At 61.0% G+C, this 14823-nt stretch overlaps 3 protein-coding genes across 3 annotated transcripts; 2 read left to right on the plus strand and 1 right to left on the minus strand.

Moving 5' to 3' along the window:
• The first annotated feature begins 6 nt into the window (after positions 1–6).
• Positions 7–1459, plus strand: EXOSC6 (exosome component 6). The gene is given in 2 exon segments (XM_039721285.1): positions 7–396; positions 398–1459. Coding segments are annotated over 2 exon segments (618 nt in total). The 5' UTR covers positions 7–122; the 3' UTR covers positions 742–1459.
• Positions 1460–3237: 1778 nt separating this feature from the next.
• LOC120508056 (C-type lectin domain family 18 member A-like) lies at positions 3238–7163 on the minus strand. Its single transcript, XM_039721347.1, is given in 12 exon segments — positions 3238–3275; positions 3428–3519; positions 3598–3694; positions 3772–3901; positions 4023–4129; positions 4237–4329; positions 4453–4560; positions 4650–4771; positions 5289–5386; positions 5453–5677; positions 6261–6352; positions 7036–7163. Coding segments are annotated over 12 exon segments (1317 nt in total). The 5' UTR covers positions 7151–7163.
• Positions 7164–8941: 1778 nt separating this feature from the next.
• Positions 8942–12012, plus strand: LOC120508124 (fibulin-7-like). Its single transcript, XM_039721486.1, has 8 exons — positions 8942–9010; positions 9445–9601; positions 9750–9920; positions 10090–10215; positions 10354–10476; positions 10567–10704; positions 10794–10932; positions 11652–12012. The coding sequence occupies exons 1-8, from the start codon at positions 8942–8944 to the stop codon at positions 12010–12012; spliced, it is 1284 nt and encodes a 427-aa protein (XP_039577420.1).
• Positions 12013–14823: the final 2811 nt, after the last annotated feature.

Raw genomic sequence — 14823 nt, forward strand, 5'->3', positions numbered from 1 at the left:
CCCGGCTCTGGAGGCGGGGCGGGACGGGTGGGTGGAACCCGCTGCCAGTCACGGCTTTTCCCTGGAGCCCGCCTCCCGCTCGGGCCCGCCCCGCCGCCGCCCTCTCACGGCGCCCGCCGAACATGCCGCTGGATCACCGCCGCCTGTGCGGCCCGGAGGAGTCGCAGCCGCCCGCGCTGTGGGCAGCGGCCGAGGATGAGGAGGACGAGGAGGGCGCGGGGAAGGCGCCGCGGGACCCCTGTGCCCTGCGGCCGCTGTTCGCGCGGGCCGGGCTGCTGAGCCAGGCGCAGGGCTCGGCCTACGTGGAGCTGGGCAGCGGCACCAAGGTGCTCTGCGCCGCCTGGGGCCCGCGGGACGCGGCCGAGCCCGGCCCGGGCCGGCTGATCTGCGAGTTCCGCCGGGGACGCGGGCGTGGAGATGTACGACCTGGCCGTGGGCTGCGCGCTGTGCCGGCCGCCCGCGCCCGCCGCCTCATGGATGCTGCAGCCCGCCGAGCCCGAGGAGCGCCGCGCCGCCGCCCGCCTCACGCTGGCCCTGCTGCCCGCCCTCAACCAGGTGTCGGCCGTGCTGGGCGGCGGCCGCGGCGGCCCGCCCGAGGACTGGGCGCAAGCCCTGCGGCTCGGCCTCGATGGCTGCCACCGGCAGTACCCGGTGCTGCGGCAGAGCCTGCTGCGGGCCGCGCAGCGCCGCGATGCCGCCGCCGCTGCCACCGCCGCCGCCGCCGCCGCCACCAGTGCCTGAGTGCCCGTGAGAGCTGCGCGCCCCAGCCTGGGGATGGGGCATGTCCCAGAGCCCGCCCCAGCTGCTTTCAGTGCTGCCGGAGACCCCTGGAGCCTGCCTGATCCACACATCACTGTTGGGGATTAAAATAAGTTTACTTTTAGAGTTTTAAAAGTTTATTAAGTTTAATTGTAACTGCTGGTGAACCTCCAGACCCAGCCTGATCCATGCCTCACGCTGCTGGAGACTGGATGAGCCATCCTTTGCGCTGCTGGAGACCCCTCGTGTTGCCCACACAGCTGGAGGCCCAAGAACTGTGCCCGAGGACACGGGAATCTGCACCCCCCACGCACTGCCCAAGCACCCCAGAGTGCACCTGAGAAGCCCTCGTGTTGCAGAAGATCATTTTCAACTGGCGCCATGGGACCCAAACAGCCTTGCACACTGCTGAAGCCCTCCAAGAACAACCTCCATACTGCCTCAGCAGCCAGAGCCTGCCCGAGACCTCCCTCCAAGCAATTGCTGGTACTCTGGGACCCCACATCTCCACCCGGGGTTCACAGCACCAGGCTGAAAACCTCACTCCGAGCTCCCCACCATATCCATCTGTGCAGGCAGCACCAGGCAGGAACCAGTCATGGCATGGACTGTGCATCCCTTGGACTTCTTGCCCAGGCAGTGGGCAAGAGTTGTGTTTTGTTAGTTTTTTCATAATAATAAATCGTATTTTTTCTGGTGAGTCTTCTGCCTGCATGGCCCTCCTGAGGCCTCTGCCAGCCATGGGCAGAGGTGGAAAGATGTGCTTCTACATTTGGGGTCACCCCTTCTGCTCCCACTGTTCTTGAGGAGTTTGGAGGGAGCGGGGTGCCTGCTTGGAGTCTGATTATTCCTGGGGATGGAATGGAGCAGGTGGTCTTGTCTGCCAGGCTGCACCATGGTGGGCTGGTAGGGAATATTCTGCATATTTTCCATTGGGATACAGGGCAGAGCTGCACTCGTATCTCTAGGTTGAGCTGTAGGTTGAGCTGTATCTCTAGGTTCAGCTCCTCATCCCCTGTACAAGTGAGCTGTGCAGAGATCCTCCTGAGCCATGGTCCAGGCTTTGCACTCGTATCTGTAGGTTGAGCTTTCCTGGGAAAGGCAGCATCCAAGAAAGCACTCAAAGCTGGGGGTTGTGTCTGGCAGCACATAAAATGGGGTACAAAACTGTGCACTTCAGGCAGTTAAAAACTGCATTGGACTTGAATAACCAGCGAAAAGAAATACAAATTATTTTTCTTTCCAATACAATACACTCTTTTCTCAGAGCAAATTAGAAATACAGAACAAGTTCTTACCAGTGAGAGAAGGATGACTGAGAAATGAGGGACATGGAACTGAAATGTGACATGGGGAGCACAGGGGTGACCAGGACTCTGGGTGCAGGCCAGGGTCCCTCATAAAGCTCTTACTAGAGTCCTGCTGGCTGCAGATGCCTGACTGAGAACAGCCTGTGAAAAACCAGTAAGGAAAACGCATTTGGGAGCTGGGGCAAATGGAAGTGATTGGGTTGGCATTGCCCCACTGCTGGTGCTGCAGGTCACATCAGAGCTAGGCTTGGCACCATCCCAAAATCCCACAGAAGCTTCCTAAAGCTGGCTTTAGGAAGCTGGCTGGCGTGGTTCCTTCTTCCTGTGGTGGGATGCTGAGCAGCTCTGAAAGCCTTCCTGGGCTGTACCCATGCCTGCTGCACCAATTCCCAGGGTATTGGTAGAATATTCCTGTCCTGGTGGAGTAGTTGTAAGGGCAATAATGCATGGGGGAACATCCCAGTACTTGGAGGATATTCCTGTCCTTGGGGGGGTATTAGCAAGGGGGCATCCCAGTACTGAGGCTGGCCTTGGCTCCAGCAACCCCAGAACCCACTCCAGACATAAAACTGGAGGTTCCATCCAGTGCAGGCAGGATGTGGACAATGGCTAAGGAAAGTCTGATGGGCTTAGGGGAGGAAAAGGAAACAAATTGCTCTTCCCAAAGGAGAGAGGGTCTTTATTAATGACCAGGCAGATGATGAAGGACCAGGTGAGGGTGAGAAACCCACCCAGCTGCAGTGTTCTCACCCAGGTCAGGACAATGGCTCAGAGCTGAGCCTGGTCCTGCCTGAGCTATGCCAAGGCCTGCAACCCCAAAGAGCCCCTTGGCCTCTCATAACACTGGGACCACAGTCCAGACACAGCCCAGCTGCCAGTTTTGGAGGAGGATGCTTTTGCACCTGGCTGCCCACGGTGTTGCAGAGTGATAGTGACAGAGGCAGGTGAGGGGCAGAAGAAGATGCTGTGTCAGGGATGCTAACGTACAGCACACCCCTTCTTGCCAGGTCCCAGTGCCATGGGTCCCCTCAGCTCCTCATCCCCTGTACAAGTGAGCTGTGCAGAGATCCTCCTGAGCCATGGTCCAGGCTTTGCACAGCACCAGGCTCCTCCTGAGCCCCAGGTTCAGCACAGCAGCCAGCGCCGGCCACTTCCCAGGGCCACCAGCTCAGGGGTCCCGCTACCACAGGGCGATGTGTTCCTGGGCTGCAATGGCGTGCGTAGAGTCAGTGCCTCCCACCCCAGGACAGACACAGAGGTCTGGGCAGGGCTGGCAGCAAGGGACAGGCACAGCAGAGCAGGGGACTGGCACCTCCAGGGCCCAGCATGCCCAGGAGGGCTGGCAGCCGCTCACTCACCGAACTGGCAGATGTACCGGTTGCGGGTCTTGCAGCGCTGGTCGTTCCAGTTGAAGGCGGCTGACGCTTGCATCTCCACACAGTTCCCAAACCTGTGTCCCACCAGGATGGTGGTGAAGCCAGTCAGCAGTGACACCATGCAGAGTTTGGTGTCCTCTAGACCCACTTACCCCTGGTTGTCCGGCTGCCCGAAAGCGAAGCTGGTGAACGAGGACGGCTCACCCACATCCCAGCGGAAGGAAGCCTTGGATGTCTTGTAGGTGAGACCTGGGGAAGCAGGACCTGGGTTGGCATGTCTGCCAGCACCCCAGGCACACTGCACCCTGCCTACTGCTGTCTCTCACCGATCCAGAAGTTTCCAGTCTCAAAATCAGTGTCTGTCACCCTGTTACCCATCTCCAAGCGGCTGAGGTAGAAAGCCAGGATGTCCTGAACCTTCTGGTTTCTTATCTGGGCCAGCATTGCTCCTTTCTCCTGTGGGGAAGCGAGTGAGTCTGCCCCACCTGCGTGGCTCAGCACTGCTCCAGGCAGAGGAGAGATGCCCAGAGGGACTTTTCAGCTGCCCAGAGATGCTCGGAGCACCCCAGGAGTTCACCTGGCATTTAATTTTGGCTCCATAGTAGGTGTCGGCTTCAGGGGATACCATGAAGCAGTCGCTGTCTATCCGCACGTCACAGGCATGGAAGGGGAAATGGATCTTTGCTGGGAACACAGGCAGGAGCAGGTGGGTCCTTGTGCCAGCAGAGATGGGCCCACAGAGGACCCTTTGCCCCACTTTGGGGCGCCCTGCCTGCGGATCACAGACTCACTGCCGCACTCAGCTCCTCCGTAGCCCGCATCGCAGAGGCAGGAGCACTCCTCCTTCCTGAACTTCCCGTGGAGGCACTGCCCGCTGCACCTCACTGTGGGCACAGCCCTGCATTAGCTGCCAGGGGGCTCGGCAGCCCTGCTCACACCAGCTGTGCCCATGCATGCCCTGCAGCAGCCACGCACAGGCCTCTGAAGGCTGCACGGTGCCCTCTCACCTTGGCAGTACCTGCCCGTGTAGCCGGGGGGACAGGTGCACTGGCAGCTGCTCATGTCGAGGCGCCCACTGTTCCTGCAGCTCATGCGACAGGGGTTCCTGGGCACCTCTGGAAGCACCAGAGTGACAGAGGGGCATCAGGGGTGGAGGCAGCATCTCCAGGGTCATGCAGAGGCCATGGTGACAGGGGGCACTCACCGCAGAGCCCGCCGCTGTGGTCCCAGGACTTGAAGCAGCCAGAGAGGCCAGCGGTGCAGAGGGAGCACCAGGGTCCCTGCTTGTAGGGCAGGATGGGCGTCCCGGCCACCTCCCAGTTGCCCCTGGCCCCACAGACAGCTGGAGGAAGATACCCTACCCACCCGGGCAAGCCACACCCCTTTCTGGGGCGAGACCTCACCCACTTTGCGAAGCCACATCCATTCCTAAATCACTGTCCTGCCTTCGTTACCCAGCACTGGGTCCACAGCACTCAGCCCAGCCCAGAACATCCCAACCCTCCCGCTTCTAAAACACGGCCCTATTTGCATTTCCAAGCCCCACCCACATCACCCAGCCCCACCCACTTCAGCGCGCAGTCCCACCCAGCACCGGGACCAGCTCCCCCTCCCCTGCCGCACATCCCATGGGTCAACCCATGCCCCTCCCTGCTTGAGACCCCACCCACACCGCTAAGCCACTCCCATTTCATCAAGCCCCGCCCTCTCAGCCACACCCACCACACCCTGACCCCTCCTCTCAGCCACACCCACCACACCCAGAGCCCTCCCTCCCAGCCACACCTCGGCCCCGCCCTCTCAGCCACACCCACCACGCCCTGCCCCGCCCTTAGCCCCTTACCCCGGTGAGTAGGCGCACACGAAGGCCTCGCTGGGGCCCTGGGGGCCGGGGCAGCGGTGCCGGCCGCAGCCCAGCTGCCCCGCTGTGGCCCACACCAGCTGTGGGAGAGCGTGTGTCACTGGGGTCCCGGCCCCCAGCAGCCCCCCCGTGCCCCTGGTGCCCACCTGGGTGTAGTGGCGGCAGGTGGCATTGCCGGCGCAGCGCCCCGTCCGGTGGTCGTAGCGCTGTCCCTCGGCAAACCAGAGCTGCAGCACGGCCCCGAAGCCTCCCCCGGCCGCGGGCAGCAGCGCCTCGCTCCAGCCCAGCTGCGGGGCTGGCGGCGGCGCGGGGCCCTCCAGGCAGCTGGCTGCCCGTGCCCCCGCACGCCGCCCCAGCTCCTCGCTCCACTCCTGCGGGGATGAGCCTGAGCCACCCAGGGGACAGCCCCAGGGGGCATGGGGACCACCAAATGGTCAGTCCAGGAGGTGACTGGGGGATAACAGAGGGTGGACGATGGGTGATGCTGCAAAGGAGCCCTAGGGACCTGTCCTGCCTCTGGTGTGGGCAGCTGGGGGGTGATGGAGGGACACTGAGGGCCACCACAGGACATGGAGACATGCCTAGGGACCAGCCCTGCCTTTGGTGTGTTCAGGTGTGAGGTGGTCAGGGAATATCAAGGGCCATCATGGGGAATGGGGGAGCCCACAAAGGACTCCAAAGAGCCCTGCTGTGTCTTTGGGTGATTAGGAGGCATCAGAGGGACATGGGGGACACCAAAAGGCACCTCAAGGGATCAGCCCTGTTTTTGGTGTGCCCTGGATGTGGCAGTGACATGCTCTTCCCCAGGGGCCCCACACCAGCCAGCTCTTCTGCTTCATTAGCGTGTTAGCAAGCTACTGTGTATCACCCATGGCTGCCCACCTCCCTGGGCACGGGCAGGAAGGTGGATGTGACATCGAAGGTGGGGGACACGGGACCTGCAAGGGGGCTCACCAGCTTCTGCATGTTGGCAGCAGGGGGCTGCACTTTACTCCTCAACTTGTTGTGCAGCGAGAGCACCAGGAAGGTTTCCTTCGTGCTGAGAGCTGGGGGGACAGCAGGGGATGGGGAAGGGGCCAAGGGGGCTGAGAGGTACAAGTGCCCTCCCAATATCCCTGGCTGTGGCCGGACCCTTCAGAGGGCCGTGGGAATTCCCCCTGAAGGGTCCGACCGCAGCCGGGGATACCGGGAAGGCACCCGGGTCTCCATGGAGACTTGAGGGGAGAGAAGAAAGAGCTTTTGGGCTGGGAGCACAAAAGGGGCAAGGGGACGAGGGGGGGCAGCCCGCTGGGCCCCCGTCTCGCACGGGTGGGCTGAGACTGCCAGGAATGTACCCCCCCTGTCCCCCTGCCTCTGTCCTGCCAGGATCCAGACCCCACTGGGCAAGACCCACCACTAGCCCCATCACCAGCTGCAGGACCCCCAGCCCCGTTCCATAACAGGCTCCATCCCATTCCCAGCCCAAGAACCCCCTGGTTCCACTGCAACACCAGCCCCAGAGCCCCCCAACTCCATCCCACCCCCAAGCCCATGCCCCTTCTCCCAGCCCCATTCCATCCTCAGTCCCTATCACCCACCAAGCCCCCCACTGCCATCCCTGGGTGCCCACCACCCACGCAGTCCCCCACACATCTGCCCTGGCCCAAGGGGAGGGTGCTCAGGGTGCACTCATCCCCCAAACAAGCTGCCTCCCAGCCCTGCTGCCAGAGGCAGCCCCTCCACCAGTTACCTCCCGGAGCCAGCGGGGACAACTTTTCTGGAGCATCCGACCTCGTCTCGCCCACCCTCCACACCAGGAGGCTGCAAACCAGCAGGACCAAGAGCTTCATGTAGAATCTCTTCATGTAGGTCCCGGGATGTGGGGAGCAGACCCCCAAGCTCCGGGGGGAGAACTGGGAGAGCCGAGCCGCCCCGCAGCAGCCCCGGCTCTGGGGCGAGCTCGGCCGTGCGCTCCTGCGTGCGTGTGTGTGTGTGTGTGTGTGTCTGGTTGCAGGATTTGATCCTATTCAGGACTCCAGACAGGCACCGCTGGGCAGCGGGAACAAAAGCTTGACGGGTGAGTAATGGCTCTGTCAAAACAGTTGCTCGCTGGAGCGAATGTGGCAGACAACTCCCGGGGCCCCGGGCTGCAGCCCCGCCGGGATGTCCCGCAGCGGGGTCAGCCCTCCGTGCTCTGCCCCAGCCCCGCTGCCCAGCCGGGGTCGGGCTGTGAAGGCAGCAGGAGCAGGGGTCGCAGCCTGCACCCACTTTGGGACACTGGGAGACTGGAAGCCAAGGGGCTGGGGCAGCAAGGGGGCCCCTGCTGCCAGCCTTCCTCCTGCCCCATGAATTAAACATGCCGGGGAGGTAACACACACCGCTGCGGGCACGAAGCCAAATAGCCGCTCCGGAGAGCTGGGCAGAGTGCTTACAGGGTGGGAGGATGTGAGAGCCGGGGGCCGGCGGCAGGAGAGATGCTGGGCCCGGGGGGGCTGTGTCTCGGTGGGCACCTGGAGGCAAGCAGGGGTCCCACAGCCCGGGCTGCTCAGGGGGCTCAACAGCACCATGAGAGCTCTGCCCCAGCACCGGGCTGGCAGAACCCATGGCAGGTGCTCCCCTGGCACAGGGCAGAGGTGAGGGCTTCAGACATCCCTGCTCAGGATTCTGAAATGTCACAGGCAGGAGGGACTGAGAGCATCCTATGCACCAGCTGTCAGGGCTGAGCTGGGTGTCAGCATAAACCCAGCTGTAAATGCTTCAGTTCCCTCAGCCTGTGTCTAAACCTGACCCTGGCACTGATGCTAATGCCAACCCCAACTCTCATGCAAACCCTCCTGCTAATATGGATCTGAACCCTTGATCCTAACACTAACATTAACCCTAACAAAACAACCTAATTTTTTAGGATCTGAACCCTAACCCTAATTTTAGCCCTAAATGCTAACTCCAAACCTAACACTAATGCTAACCCCAACCCTAACCCCAACTCTAATCCTAACCTCATCCCTAGCCCTAATGCTGACTCTAACATTAACCCTGAGCCTTATGTTAATGTGGACTGTAACACCAACTGCACCCCAGCTCCAGGCTGCAGCAGCACCCTGGGGTTCCCCTCGGAACTCCAGCCAGGCTGAGCTCACCCCAGTAAAGCTGTGCTGAGTCCAGTGAGTCTGCAGCATTCCTGGGCTACCCTCCCCAGTAGCCCCAGCCCCACCGGTGAGCAGAACCCCCACACAGACCCCAAAGTCATCTTTTCTCCCAGGAGACTTTCCCAGGCTTAGCTAGTGCACGGGATTAGCCTCATCCTGCATCTCTGCATGCCGGGGAGCCCCAGAGGCAGGACTGGTGAGCCCGGCACCGCCGGTACCACCGCAAGTGCCGTGACAGCCACCGCCTGGCCCCGATATCTGCTGGCCCCGGGACATGAAAGGCCCCAAAGCCTCTGATGTGCAGAGAGGGAAAGGAACGAAAGGGAAGGGAAGGGAGAGGCTAGAGCCAGTGCCAAGGGGAAACTTTCCTACAGCTCGGCCTCAGGCAGGGGAAAAACCAACAAACACATGGGCACAGGCTGCGGATAAATCCCTGCGAGTGCAGGAGCGCGGCTGGGAGCAGACACGGACCGTCAGCCTCTTGCCCCTGTAGTCAGCCCCGGCGTGATGCTCCTCATCCCACTGCCAGCCTGGCTGGCCCTGGCCATCCTGCAGCTGCCCCTCGGCAGCTCCCAGGTAAGGACCTGCATTCCCTCCCCTCCAGCCTCCCAGATCTCCCTCTCTGGGCTGCTCAGCACCCCCCTCTCTCAGCCCAGCACCCTGACACCAGCCCAGAGTGGGGGGTACAGCACAGCCACAGCACCTGTGGAGCTGCCAGGGCCAGGGGGATGGTCATGGGGCTTTTCCCCTGAAGCAGTGAAATGATGTTAAATGCACTCAGGGCATGCAGCTCCCCCAGAGCATCCAAGGGCCAGAGCAGGACTGGGAGGTGGGGGCTGAGCCTGGAGCAGACACAGAGCCAGGGTCAGACCCCAGCCAGGATGGGAAGGGGCTCTGTCCAGGGCAGGATATCCAAACCAACCCCAAAGATGCTGCCTGCTTGGAAGGATCCTCCCAGGCTGTGGCAGGGGAACCCAGCAGATGATTGAAGTGTCTCCATGATCCCCCAGGAATGCCTGAACCGGCAGCAGGCACTCAGTGTGGTGTGGCAGATGCAGAAGCTGCTGGTGGCACAGGAGGCTGCCCACCTGCAGGGCACCCGCGGGCTCCGGCACCAGCTCTCCATCCTCCAGAGCCACCTCCAGAGACCGGCCACCAAACGCAACGGTAATCCTGGCTGGTCACCATATCACCATGGGTGACATCCCCACGGGGCCAGCTCTGATCCCTGGCCCCACACAAACATCCTGGGCAAGGGTTGGGGTTGTCTCCAGGCTGGCAGTGCCCACCCCCACCCATGTCTGTCTGTCCACAGAGATGTGCCCGCAGCCGGCAGTGCCCCTGAACGGACGGATGCTGGGCCGGAGCCTGTGGGTGGGCCACGAGGTTCACTTCGTCTGCGACGCCGGCTTCCGGCTGGTGGGCTCGGAGACACGCGCCTGCCGGCACAACCGCACGTGGAGTGGCACCCAACCCTTCTGCAGAAGTGAAGTGGAGCAGGGTTGGGGTGCCATGAGCTCCGCTTTCCCAAGGGGCTCCTCTGTCACCCTGAGCTGTGGGGTTCCATTGCTCTGCCCAGTGGCTACAGCAAAGGGCACTGGGGTTGGGCAAGGATGCACCTCTCCAGCTGATGCTCACGAGCTCCTTCTCCCTAGGTATTGATGACTGCTCCAGCAACCCGTGTGCCAACAGCGGGACCTGCGTGGATGGCAACCAGAGCTACACGTGCCTCTGCCCCCCTGGCTGGTCTGGCGCCAGCTGCCAGAGCCCCATCTACTCCTGTAGGTGCTCGGGTTTGGGCTGCGGAGGAGGGGGATTCTCATGGGGACAGCATCTGGCCATGCTGTGCCTGTCTCCCCCTTCCCTGGCTCTCACCATCTCCCCGTGCCTCAGCATGTGACACCTGCTGTCCCCTGCAGACTGGGTGACACTGAGCAACACCTCCTTCAACCGCCAGCCCCGCTGTGCCGAGGGCCGCTCGGGCTCCCGGCGCTGCAGCTGTGACACCGGCTTCCAGCTGCAACCTGGTGGCGTGTGCCAAGGTAAAAGATGAAGATGAGAGGATGGAGGGTGGAGAACCAAGGCTTGGTGGCAATGGGACATGTGGGCATTCCCCACTTTGTCCACCCTAGATGTGGATGAATGCCAGCTCTACCAGTCCAGCCCCCAGACACAGATTTGCCTCCATGACTGCCTCAACCTCCCTGGCTCCTATCGCTGCCTCTGCCCCCCTGGGTATCTGCTCCACGCTGACCGCAATGCCTGCGAGGGTAAGAACCCAGGCTGCAGGACAGGGAGCCTGCCACGGGGAGAGGGGTGCAGTGGGGACAGCCCCGCTCACCCCGTGTCACCACCACAGATGTAAATGAGTGCGCTGGGAAGCAGCACAACTGCAGCCAGGGTGACCTCTGCATCAACACCTTCGGGGGCCACCGCTGCGTGCGCCCCAAGTGCCCCCCGCCACGCCACAACACCAGCTATGTCAAGACCTCTGCCTTGTGAGTACCCTACTGCGCGTGGCTCGGGCTGTGTCGTGGCCTTTCCCAGGGTGATGGGTCCTGTTGTGGGCTGGGGGCTGTGTTGTGTCACCCAGGGGCAGCAGGGAGGGTAGCAGCCAGCACTGGTAGCAAATCGCCACATGGGGTGTTTAGGTGTGCTTGGCACGTTCCCTGATGGTCTTGGGATGCTGTGGGTGCTGGTGGGAGCACCCCAATATGTGGTGGCTTTATCCAGGATCCTGGCTCCTCTCAGAGCTCCAGCCTGGGGGGAATTATGCTGATTTTCCTCTGGTGCACATCCATGTAGCACCATCAGCTGCCTTCCAGCACTGCCAGACATCCCACTCTTGAGAGTAAACTGCTTTGTGCCACCCGAATAGAGGAGCATCCCTGATGCTGACAGATTCCTCTTCAGGAGGCACATCTGGCTCCATCCCTGTCCTTCAGCTGGGACTGTGGCACCCACCCCGTCCCAGCCTCAGTGTCACCCAGAGTGACACCCAGACAAGCCATGGCATTTTCCTGGCAGAAACAGGGATGAGGCAGAGACCCGATGATGGGCACTTGGATGTGGCTGTCTTGAGTTGCTCTGCCACAAGGCCGACAGCGGGGCTGGAGGTGCTGCCTGTGCCACGGGCTGGCCTTGTGTGCAAGGACGAGGGCAGCTCCCTGAGCGCCAAACCACGGCACTGAGCGGTGGCACCCTTCTCTCCTGGCAGCCAGTGCGAGAGGAACCCCTGCCCCATGGACAGCCGAGCCTGCCACCTGGCTGCCAGCTCCATCTCCTTCCACTACCTGCCGCTCCAGGCCAACCGCACCGTGCCCCGTGTCCTCTTCAAGATGTCCACGGCGCGCTCCCTGGGGGACAGCCTGCGCTTCGCCATCACGGGCGGACGGGGCCAGGCCGTCTTCGCCGTGCGGCGCTCGGACCGGCACACGGGAGAGCTGCTGCTCACCAGCCCCGTGGCGGGGCCAGCCACGCTGGAGGTGGAGCTGGAGATGAGTGAGTTCTCCCACAAAGTCCTCCTGGGCAAGCACATCTTCAAGGTCACAGCCTTTGTGTCCCCTTATGTGTTTTGATTCCCTCTGGAGGCAGGCGTGGGGCCATGCCAGGGCCTCTCCTGGGGAGGAACAGAGCAGGTTCAGCTCAGTGGTCCCAGTTTTTGTCCCATTGGAGATATCCCTCTGCCATAATGCTTTCTCATAGCTGTCACAGCAAAGACTGTGTCCCTATAGGAAAAAACCCATGGCCAATGGAAGGACGGGCCCGGAGGTGCCTGCCTCTGCCAGCCCCCTTTCTCTCTGCCCACATGGCACACAGATGGGAAAGACAGAGTGAGCCAAGAGCACTTGGCATGCAGATTCAGCTTCTTGTATCTTGTAATCTCTAATAAAAGAAAAGCGGCTGTAGGAAGAGTGTCCTCCTTGCTGTATGTTTTGTCCTCCTTGGGCAAGGCTCTTGGGGACAGCTGGTGGCTGTGCTAATGGCAGGGTCACCTTGGGGTGAGCTACCAATAGAGCTACCAAGCCCATCAATGGATGCAGTATCATGCAGACCATGCAGTATCCATGCCCCTCCCAGCACCACTACTCCTGGGGCCACGCTGAAGATTCCCCCAGCACAAAAACAGGAGGTGGGCTGAACAGAGAATCACAGGGTGCTTTGGGTTGGAAGGGATTATCTTGTGCCAACTCCACTGCCATGGGCAGGCACACTGTTCACTTCCAACACACTGCCCTGAACACCCTGCACAGCCAAGGCTGTCCTCAGCTGCCTTGGCAGTGCCTGGAAAGCACAGCAGGGCTCCGTGGCACTGGTGAGCAGGGGACAGTGACAGGTACTGCGCTTTCTTGTTTGCAGGAGGCTTCCCTCTGCAGCAACCCTGACACGAGCTGGTCAAAACCGCAGCTCCCCAGCTCACCAAGCACTCGAGCTGTCCCCCTGCACCCGTCTGCAGGAGGGTGGGCTGTGACAACAAGTGGGGCACCCCCTGTCACCACCAGCACGGCCTGAACCCCCGCAGGGAGATCACTGGGGGTTCAAAAGGTGACGAGGGCCTTTGGGGACAGCGAGCGAAGGACACGCCGCCTCCGGGCCGCCCTCCGCTCCGCACACAGAACCCCTGTGAGCCCGGGGTCCGGCCAGCCCCGCGCACAAAGCAGCCGCTGTGCGCCGACCCAAGGCCATAAAGAGTGCCTTGTGCCTCCGCCAGGACACGGCCACCGCGGCCTCCCCAGGGCCAGCAGAGGAGCGGGCCGGGCCGGGCTGGGCTGGGCTGGGCTGGGCTGAGTTGAGCTGGGCTGGGCCAGGCCAAGCTGGCCGCGGTGGGCCAGGCCGCACTGGGCCAGGCTGAGCTGGGCCGGGCCGGGCCGGGCTGGGCCGGGCCGGGCTGAGTTGAGCCAGGCCGGGCTGGGTTGGGCCGGGCTGGGTTGGGCTGGGCTGAGTTGAGCCGGGCCGGGCCGGGCCAAGCTGGGCCACGCTGGGCCAGGCCGCACTGGGCCAGGCTGAGCTGGGCCGGGCCGATCTGGGCCGTGCCAGGCCAGGGGGGCCTGTGGCACCAAAACCCACAGCCAGCCCGTGCCGACTGCAGCGGCGGGCTGGGATGAAAAGTTGGGAATTATGAGGTAAATATTTATCCCTGCGCATGAGGTGTGCCAGCCAAAATGGACAAAACAAAGCGGGTTTTGCTCAGGTTTTCTTGAAACGCTCAGGTACAGCTGGAGTAGTCACTAACAGCCACATCACTGACTGCTAATGACAGCAAAATTTGCAAAGGTCATTACAAGGATATGGAGGTGTTATAGTGAGCCCAGAGAAGGGCAATAGAGGAAGCACAACGCTGGTGAGGAGCTAATGAGGGAGCTGGAGGGCTCAGCCTGGAGAAAAGGAGGCTCAGAGGGGACCTTGTCACTCAACATCTCCCTCACAGCAGGGTGAGCCAGGGGGATCAGCTCTTCTCCCAGGTAACAAATGACAGGACAAGAGGAAATAGCCTCAAGTTGTGCCAGTAGAGGTTTAAATTGGATTTTAGCAAAATTTTCTTCATGGAAAAGGTGGCCAGGGGCAGAGACAGGCTGCCCATGCAGGGGTGAAATCATCATCCCTGCAAGTGCTCATAAGGTGTGTGGATGTGGTACCTGGGGCCAAGGTTTAGTGGTGAACACGGCAGTGCTGGGTTAGCGGTGGAGCTCAATGATCTTCAGAGATCTTTTCCAGCCTTACTGCTTCTATGATTCTGTTTTCCCAGTGTTCTTGCTGCTTGTCTGGGGATGCACTGAAGTGAAATGTTTGCAGCACCAAAGCTGCCAGACTTCAGGAAGCATTTGGACAATGCTCTGAGACACGTGGTGTGATTTTTGGGATAGTCCTGGGCAGAGTAAGGAGTTGGACTTGATGTTCCTTGTGAATCCCTTCTTACTCAGGATAATCCACGATTCCATTATCCAGGCATCCCTGGAATCCATCTTGCTGGAATTACTGATGCCAGGTGATGCTAGGAGGGTTTCAAATCCATCAGATTCTGTGTTATCCTGGTTGCCCAGGGATATCCTTTATCTTTCACTGATAAAGAAATCCTTAGTTCCATGCACTTTACTTTGTTTTACTTAAGCACAAACCACTGCAAACCCTCCAGTAAAATTCCAAACTCCCCAATAAAACTCTGCAACCTCATTATGACACAGTGTAAATCTTAACATATATATTTTAACAAAAATACTACATTTTCACGCCATAAAGACTGGTCGATATAACAGGGAATGGAATTTTCCGGGAGTGGGATGGCTTTAGCTCCCATCCAGCCTCCACCGCTGGCTCACAGGGCCCCGTCTCTATGGAATGTCACCCCTTGGAAGGCTGGGGAGTGGCGTGGGCAGGGTTTTCCCGGGGCT

Source organism: Passer montanus, unplaced genomic scaffold (assembly GCF_014805655.1).
Source record: "Passer montanus isolate IOZ18808 unplaced genomic scaffold, ASM1480565v1 scaffold45, whole genome shotgun sequence".
Taxonomy (NCBI): Eukaryota; Metazoa; Chordata; class Aves; order Passeriformes; family Passeridae; genus Passer; species Passer montanus.